Source organism: Bufo gargarizans, chromosome 9 (assembly GCF_014858855.1).
Source record: "Bufo gargarizans isolate SCDJY-AF-19 chromosome 9, ASM1485885v1, whole genome shotgun sequence".
NCBI lineage: Eukaryota > Metazoa > Chordata > Amphibia > Anura > Bufonidae > Bufo > Bufo gargarizans.
In genome coordinates, this window is record NC_058088.1 from 193203929 (window position 1) to 193213911 (window position 9983).

At 45.6% G+C, this 9983-nt stretch overlaps 1 protein-coding gene across 1 annotated transcript; it reads right to left on the minus strand.

Annotated features, from left to right (window-relative positions):
- Positions 1-969: 969 nt before the first annotated feature.
- LOC122919888 (bile salt-activated lipase-like) lies at positions 970-8665 on the minus strand. Its single transcript, XM_044269072.1, has 11 exons — positions 8600-8665; positions 7942-8095; positions 5991-6113; positions 5689-5886; positions 5244-5374; positions 4957-5064; positions 4693-4810; positions 4101-4287; positions 1876-2079; positions 1318-1515; positions 970-1150 (listed from the first exon to the last, which is right to left on the minus strand). Exons 1-11 carry the CDS (start codon positions 8663-8665, stop codon positions 976-978), a joined length of 1662 nt encoding a protein of 553 aa, XP_044125007.1. The 3' UTR covers positions 970-975.
- Between the last annotated feature and the right edge of the window lie 1318 nt (positions 8666-9983).

Consider the following 9983-nt stretch of genomic DNA (forward strand, 5'->3'; position numbering starts at 1 on the left):
GGAGTCATATTTTTTACCAGAATTTCAAAAACTCTCACAAGTGCCGTTCAGTACAGCGGATGGGTTGGTAGCCGACACCTAAAGCCTGTCCTGCCAGGTGCATTCTGGGACTTGTAGTTTAACCTTTGCATTACTGTCCTGCAGAACTGTGAAGATTACATTGGGATTATGGTTCACACTGATGCCACCTTGTGGTAAAAACTGGTAATACACAACACAAAGAAAGTCGCACAAATTCCAGGACATGAAGACACCAAGGCCTCGTCCATACTTTCGTGTCAGTATGACATGTGCGAATTAAAACGGACATTGCAGAGATGACAATTAATTTCATGACAATTTTCTATCTGGCTTCCGTGAAAAATGGATGCACCACGAATGTCATCCGTGTTGCCTCCGTGACTTTCAATGGACGTGTGCAGCCCAGGGCACGGATGAAAGTAGTGCATGCATCTGTGGATTTTTTGCGGACACGTGGACCGCAGAAATGTAGACAAACATATTAAAATAAATGAATCAATATGCTGTCCGTAAAAAAAGCATGCATCCGTGAAAAACAGAAGTGTGGACGAGGCCTGAAGCTGACCATACATTAATTTAAGGTGTGTGGGGAGCTCCCAACTCTCCCCCAGCAGATGATGTCGGGGGAGAAGGGAAGGATCGGGTGAAATTAATATTTTCGCCCGATCCTTTTGTTCTCGGGGGATAAGCCGCCACCAGAGGTGTCTGACGGATATTTTCTCCGCTCTCCTCATAGAATACATATACACGTCCCACCGAGCTGAACGTATCTATGTACGGAGGAGCCTGGAGAGATGGCGTTCGGCGGACAGCTGCTGAATGTGTACGGGCAGCTTTAAGCCATGAAACTCGCTGGCAAGGTAAGAATTTGTGGCGACTTCTACCTTCAAATAAAATGGCGGCTCAAGACACAGTTTATTCCAATGGTTTTTAATATTCGGTCAGATGTGCTGCTTACAGGTTGGGCAAATTCCGGTAAGTATGGGCCCAGAAGCGGACATAAGGCGAGCGCAGCCCCTGCTTCATGGAATTGTAGGTAATGCTGTTATTAATCTCCAGGTACTGGCCGTACAGCGTGTTGTAGGGGAGCCATGAGGTGGGGACTTTGGATGGTCCCTGGTTGGGGTCCCTGTGTTATCAAATACAATGTTATGTGCGGAGAGAAGCAAGAGAATAATGGACAGTTACACCACGGCTGCAGCAGTCGGGATTAGGGGGCAGCTCTAGACTAGAGCCCCCAGGACTCCTATCTCTGCCTGCAGTATGCCATGGACATACAGGAGAGTCAGCACTTACCCTGTGGCAGCAAAGTTGGTCCAGTAAGCGATCATCGCGGCCGATACGTCCCTGTCCTGTGTTCTGTAGGCCAGTGGAGTTGTGAACGGCTTAGCGAAGATGTACTGCAGGTCGTCTGCGTGGTCAGCGCCCACCCAGCTTGGGTATAAGGGCATGCGGGATGGGTGGGAGAACAGGTAGTTGTAGGTCTTCCCACTCCTGCAAAGAACAGGCACTGGTGACCACGGAGATCTATACAAGCTGCTTCTGTCCACACCCCATTATACCAGGGGGTCATGTCATATTGGGGAAGATCCCCCACAACTAGCAGAGCTCTCTAAACCAAGAAACTAGGAGAGTCCATACAATATAAAAAAATTGGAATATACAGTACAACTCCCAGTGTCTAGCTGTCAGGACATGCTGGGAGTTGTGGAATCACACAGCCGCATGTTGCAAATTCCTGCATTAATGTCATACTCTTATATACCCAATTAATGCTTTGACGTGACAAAATGTCCACCAACATGAAGTAAAACCTAAAAGAACTGATCAAAACACAAAAAATATCTTTCTTACCTGGCATTCATAGCGTGACGAGCCAGAGCTTCTTGTGTGGGGACCAGGAAGATATAATCAGTTTCTGCATCAACAATGGTCTTCTTCATGAGCTCCTGGCTAGGACTGGGCCCCCAATTTGATGTGTAAAGCTCATAGGCCAAGTTACTCCCTAATGAGCCCTTAGGGAGCGTGAGATCCTGCACCAACTTCTCCACCTCGGCCCTGGGAGGAGGTACAACCATAAAAGTACTATAATACTGCCTCCTATGTACAAGAATATAACTACTATAATACTGCTCCTATGTACAGGAATATAACTACTATAATACTGCTCCTATGTACAAGAATATAACTACTATAATACTGCTCCTATGTACAAGAATATAACTACTATAATACTGCTCCTATGTACAAGAATATACCTACTATAATACTGCCTCCTATGTACATGAATATAACTACTATAATACTGCTCCTATGTACAAGAATATAACTACTATAATACTGCCTCCTATGTACAAGATTATAACTACTATAATACTGCCCCCTGTGTACAAGAATATAACTACTATAACACTGCTCCTATGTACAAGAATATAACTACTATAATACTGCTCCTATGTACAAGAATATACCTACTATAATACTGCCTCCTATGTACAGGAATATAACTACTATAATACTGCTCCTATGTACAAGAATATAACTACTATAATACTGCCTCCTATGTACAAGATTATAACTACTATAATACTGCTCCTATGTACAAGAATATAACTACTATAATACTGCTCCTATGTACAAGATTATAACTACTATAATACTGCTCCTATGTACAAGAATATAACTACTATAATACTGCTCCTATGTACAAGAATATAACTACTATAATACTGCTCCTACGTACAAGAATATAACTACTATAATACTGCTCCTATGTACAAGAATATAACTACTATAATACTGCTCCTATGTACAAGAATATAACTACTATAATACTGCTCCTATGTACAAGAATATAACTACTATAATACTGCCTCCTATGTACAAGAATATAACTGCTATAATACTGCTCCTATGTACAAGAATATAACTACTATAATACTGCTCCTATGTACAAGAATATAACTACTATAATACTGCTCCTATGTACAGGAATATAACTACTATAATACTGCTCCTATGTACAGGAATACAACTACTATAATACTGCTCCTATGTACAGGAATATAACTACTATAATACTGCTCCTATGTACAGGAATATAACTACTATAATACTGCTCCTATGTACAAGAATATAACTACTATAATACTGCCTCCTATGTACAAGAATATAACTACTATAATACTGCCTCCTATGTACAAGAATATAACTACTATAATACTGCTCCTATGTACAAGAATATAACTACTATAATACTGCTATGTACAAGAATATAACTACTATAATACTGCCTCCTATGTACAAGAATATAACTGCTATAATACTGCCTAGTATGTACAAGAATATAACTACTATAATACTGCCTCCTATATACAAGAATATAACTACTATAATACTGCTCCTATGTACAAGAATATAACTACTATAATACTGCCTCTATGTACAAGAATATAACTACTATAATACTGCTCCTATGTACAAGAATATAACTACTATAATACTTCCTCCTATGTACAAGAATATAACTACTATAATACTGCTCCTATGTACAGGGATATAACTACTATAATACTGCTCCTATGTACAAGAATATAACTACTATAATACTGCTCCTATGTACAAGAATATAACTACTATAATACTGCCTCCTATGTACAAGAATATAACTGCTATAATACTGCCTAGTATGTACAAGAATATAACTACTATAATACTGCCTCCTATATACAAGAATATAACTACTATAATACTGCCCCTATGTACAAGAATATAACTACTATAATACTGCCTCTATGTACAAGAATATAACTACTATAATACTGCTCCTATGTACAAGAATATAACTACTATAATACTGCCTCCTATGTACAAGAATATAACTACTATAATACTGCTCCTATGTACAACAATATATCTACTATAATACTGCCTCCTATGTACAAGACTATAACTACTATAATACTGCCTCCTATGTACAAGAATATAACTACTATAATACTGCTCCTATGTACAGGGATATAACTGCTATAATACTGCCTCCTATGTACTAGAACATAGTTATTGTATGCAGGACGTACGCTTTGATATCTTGTAGCGGTTTGTTGATGACAGACAGGTCCATTCCAGCGAACATATGTCCGTCCATGTTGTTCACACCCGCTAGGTAATCCACGTCGGCCGCGTTGGAGAAGAGATTGATTGGATCATCAGGGATGAAATCTCCATCGATGACTGGGGAGAAGGCCAGGTAGTGCACCACGGGATCTATAATACAGGAAAGCGGTCGCTGTAAGTGGGGGCCTCAGGGTGTATTTTTGGGGTCCCCTTGGTTTTCAGATGTGGAATTTGGAGATGCAGATCAATACCCCCCCTGTGCCCACATCACACCAGTACGTCGCCTCTCCCCGGCACAATCATAGAGTAACCTGCAGCAGCAGCAACCCCAAAAGTCTGGGGGGGGGGGGGGGGGTAACGGTCTGACTTCTCACCCCCTATTGGCTGCAGGGACCGGCTGCTAAGAGCTGGGGGTGCAGTTAAATTCCTCCGATTCGGCACCGAGGCGTCTGATCGGTTCTGGATTAACAGATCATGCCTTATGACGATCAAATGCCAGATTAAAGGAATTTCCCGGGGCAGGTCGTGGGCAGATATTCCTGCAGGAAATCTCACACTGAAGGTTTAGCAGGTCCAGCTTGAAGGCCAGGGTAACGGCACGGGGGTCTGTAACTCTCAAACAGTTGGCGAGAGCGGCGGTGTCGTCCACGGGACAGCCCACTTTTGTGCCCACCTGTAATACAAAGAATGGACATAAAGATAAGCTCTCTTCATGCCCTTCCACAGGGGGGCGCCACCAGATAATGTGGGCTGGCTGTAGGCGATAACGCTAACAGGCCCCTCCCACTTTATATCGCCAATCTAATTATGCAGTTTTACCTGTCGAGCCCAGACGAGAGGGTCTTGCTGAATGGCCCAGGGGGACAGGCCGACGCCGCTCTGGCTGATCGCTCGCTTGACAAGCCCGACATTGTAAGGAGACAGAGTCTGGGGCACAGAGACGGAAAAGAGTGACGGTTACAGCGTACGGCGGGACGCGGTCCTGCGGATGGACTCTCTAGGTGTATATTATGTATGTCTTGCAGTACCCACTTTCCACCACCACTGGAGGCACACACTTCCCATAGCCACTAATGCAACAGCGCCCCCAGCTGTGAGACGCTTACCTGCAGGGAGACACTGGCAGCTCCCGCCGACTCTCCGAAGATGGTGATGTTGTCAGGGTTTCCTCCAAAAGCAGCGATGTTCCTCTTGACCCACGCAATGGCCATATGCTGATCCCACAGACCATAGTTACCTAAGGAGACGGGAACAGGAGCTTTAGGCCGACACAGACTCGGACCCCCAAGAACTGATGTTAGGGACTGTGGCTGCAGAGGGGGCACTTACTTACATCATGCATCAGGCCCGATTTCTGAAAAGACATATGCAAGGATAGACCTGGCGGCTGGGGGTCCAGCTGTGGTCGGCTTCAGGGGTCATGGACGCAGCAAGCACCACTGGTGAAGCCCCATGGTTAACAAAGGGCGGCCCCCAAAGGCCGTTCTTGGGCAGGAAGCACTAGCATCCATTGGCACATATCAGGTACCCAGCATACATGCGCCATCTTACCTGGTAGGTTGGCGTCTCCGGTGCTGAGGAATCCCAGGGGTCCCAAGCGGTAGTTGAAGGTCACCACAATGACGTTCCCGCGGAGGGCCAGCTCCTGCCCATCATACAGGTAATTGCTGAGGAAATTGGCGCCCTCCGCTGAACCGAACAGATAGGCGCCACCATAAATCCACACCATGACGGGCAGGTTGGTGGACACTAAGAGGAAGGAGAGAAAGCTGAAGAAACACAAGGCGATGGCGGTGAAAACCCGCGGCTGGCTCAGCGGGAAAGCAGCGCTGCAGCGCTGGGGTCATACCGACCTGATTGACCGCGCTGAGGGACCCAGATATTCAGGTAGAGGCAGTCGGTCTCTCCGCGGGTGTCCGTCTGGGATAAGGTGGCCTGCAGACAGCGAGGCTTGAAGTCCGTGGCCTTCAGAGTCCCTGCGGGCGGGAAACGGGAAGGATGAGGACAAGACGGGACCGCAGAGCATCACATCTCATCAGACCTCCAGGAACCCAGCTACAGAGCCCCCCAAAAATGGCGACTGACAGACTGCAACATACACGGTATACGAGTATTCCTAAGAAGGCTGTATCACACATGATAGGATTAGATACACAGCTCAGCAGACAGTATCACACAGGATAGGATTAGATACACAGCTCAGCAGACAGTATCACACAGGATAGGATTAGATACACAGCTCAGCAGACAGTATCACACATGATAGGATTAGATACACAGCTCAGCAGACAGTATCACACAGGATAGGATTAGATACACAGCTCAGCAGACAGTATCACACAGGATAGGATTAGATACACAGATCAGCAGACAGTATCACACAGGACAGGATTAGATACACAGCTCAGCAGACAGTATCACACAGGATAGGATTAGATACACAGATCAGCAGACAGTATCACACAGGATAGGATTAGATACACAGCTCAGCAGACAGTATCACACAGGATAGGATTAGATACACAGATCAGCAGACAGTATCACACAGGACAGGATTAGATACACAGCTCTGCAGACAGTATCACACAGGATAGGATTAGATACACAGCTCAGCAGACAGTATCACACATGATAGGATTAGATACACAGCTCAGCAGGCAGTATCACACAGGGCAGGATTAGATACACAGCTCAGCAGACTGTATCACACAGGATAGGATTAGATACACAGCTCAGCAGACAGTATCACACAGGATAGGATTAGATACACAGCTCAGCAGACAGTATCACACAGGATAGGATTAGATACACAGCTCCGCAGACAGTATCACACAGGGCAGGATTAGATACACAGCTCAGCAGGCAGTATCACACAGGATAGGATTAGATACACAGCTCAGCAGACAGTATCACACAGGATAGGATTAGATACACAGCTCCACAGACAGTATCACACAGGATAGGATTAGATACACAGCTCAGCAGACAGTATCACACAGGGCAGGATTAGATACACAGCTCAGCAGACTGTATCACACAGGATAGGATTAGATACACAGCTCAGCAGACAGTATCACACAGGATAGGATTAGATACACAGCTCAGCAGACAGTATCACACAGGATAGGATTAGATACACAGATCAGCAGACAGTATCACACAGGACAGGATTAGATACACAGCTCTGCAGACAATATCACACAGGATAGGCTTAGATACACAGCTCAGCAGGCAGTATCACACAGGATAGGATTAGATACACGGCTCAGCAGACAGTATCACACAGGACAGGATTAGATACACAGCTCAGCAGACAGTATCACACAGGATAGGCTTAGATACACAGCTCAGCAGGCAGTATCACACAGGATAGGATTAGATACACGGCTCAGCAGACAGTATCACACAGGACAGGATTAGATACACAGCTCAGCAGACAGTATCACACAGGATAGGATTAGATACACAGCTCAGCAGACAGTATCACACAGGATAGGATTAGATACACAGCTCAGCAGACAGTATCACACAGGATAGGATTAGATACACAGTTCAGCAGACAGTATCACACGGGATAGGATTAGATACACAGCTCAGCAGGCAGTATCACACAGGATATGATTAGATACACAGCTCAGCAGACAGTATCACACAGGATAGGATTAGATACACAGCTCAGCAGACAGTATCACACAGGATAGGATTAGATACACGGCTCAGCAGACAGTATCACACAGGATAGGATTAGATACACAGCTCAGCAGGCAGTATCACACGGGATAGGATTAGATACACAGGACTTACCAGACCATCCTGGATGCCTCTCTGCTTTCTCAAGGTTTCTGGGAGGAGCAGCAAAGGGAATTCCCTTGAAAACATCCAGATAAGTGGAGGAAATGAGGCCAATTTTCTTATTGGTTCCTTCTACGAATCCTCCGTCGGTGTAGACCACCCCCAGCTGTAAGACAAGAGACCCCGATATTAGGAGCGGAGGAGACGGGGGTCTCACGCACACTGGGGCAGATCCTTCCTTCAGTGCACGCAATGGGCTGATAGGCAGTGCCGGATTGGGGGCAATGATTCGGGGTACCATGGGGCGGGGGACACTGCCCATTTTAGGCTCCATTCACACGTCCGCAAAATGGGTCCACGTCCGTTCCGCAATTTTGCGGAACGGGTGCGGACCCATTCATTCTCTAATGGGGACGAAATGGATGCGGACAGCACACAGTGTGCTGTCTGCATCCGCAATTGCGGAGCACGGCCCCGATCTTCAGGTCCGCAAAAGATAGAACATGTCCTATTCTTGTCCGCAGCTGCGGACAAGAATAGGTATTTCTATAGGGGTGCCGGGCAGGTGTGTGGTGGATCTGCAATTTGCGGGTCCGCAACACACCACGGACGTGTGAATGGAGCCTAACAGGTAACATTTAGGGCAGTAAGGTCAGGTCTACAATCTTACCGTTGCAGCATGAGCGGCCGCCAGGAATCCGGCCAACGCCAAGGTGACGGCTATGCAGGGAGCCATCTCTGGACCCAATCCCAAACACTGGTCCCTTCCCACCTTACATACATATATATATACACACACACCTGTAATCGCTTCCCAGACGCTGATGGCCATCGCTGTGAGAGTGAGCAGCTGCTAACACGCCGCTTATCTCCCCCTGAGGGTCACCTCTGCTCATAAACATTTCCCATTAACTCCTTAACGGCTGGGTGAGACGCCAAAAGATTGCAGCGGAAAGGAAAACGTGAGCGACACCTTCCTGAATAAGGCGACCGAGCAAAGGTGGACACAGGGGTTGTAATACTTCCTGTCATCTGCCTCAGATGTTAAAGGGTTAAAAAAAATAAAAAATGCATCACAACTGTCCAAGGGTTGCACCTGCTCCATTGACGTAAATGAGGCTGAGCTGCAGTTCCGCGCACAACCTGTGGAAAGGTGGGGCGCTGTTTTTGGACACAAGCAGCCATGGTTTTCTAGCCCTGGATAACAATGTGATACACGGTATATACATGTGCCGAAGCACGAGGGATATTGTAAATACAGTATATATACACATACGCCCATCATAGAAACATGTGACTAAGCTGGCGGGCACTACAGAAGGTAGGTTATCATAGGACTTAGGGTCATTGCTATATACACAGATAAGTGTCCTGCAAAGTGCAGCTGCTTTCCTTCCACCCCGTGGGATATAACACATGCGACAGTCCCATAGATATTGTAAATCTATAAAACAAACAAAAAACATGTATATATGCACTATATTCATGGACATAAAGGGGGTCTCTGTTTTGGACAATCCCTTATTAGAAGGGCCCCCCGAATATAAACTGATCGCAATGTTACCCCCAGCGATCAGCCTAGATCTGAAAGGAAATCTTTCAAGATGTGTTCAGTTTTGCTGCAGTGCCACCACTGGGCAAATGAGGTATTGCACCGTGTTCATTCACATCAATGGGTTGTCTGTGTAATGCAGGAGAGGACGGGTCCTCCAGGGCCAGTGACACTCACTGTAACATGAAGACCCCCCCCCCCCACATAATTTGGAATTACCTGTCGGGGAGGATGACAATGGGTTTTCCTACTTGACAGCAAGTCAATACTGAATCCATGAACCCCATTTTTATAAACCTCTGCCTACTAGTAATACAGGACATTTATAATAGGATGAAACTTCACAGCACAGCTGAAAAGCGAGAGAGGGTCTGTGTCCTGTTCTGCTGACATCTAGTGGCCAGAAGAAACATTGCAATATATCAAAACTAATGGTTTTTTAATGACACTTTTTTCTATTCCTTTAAATAGACGTAAAAAAGATTTAAACAAAAACAGAAGG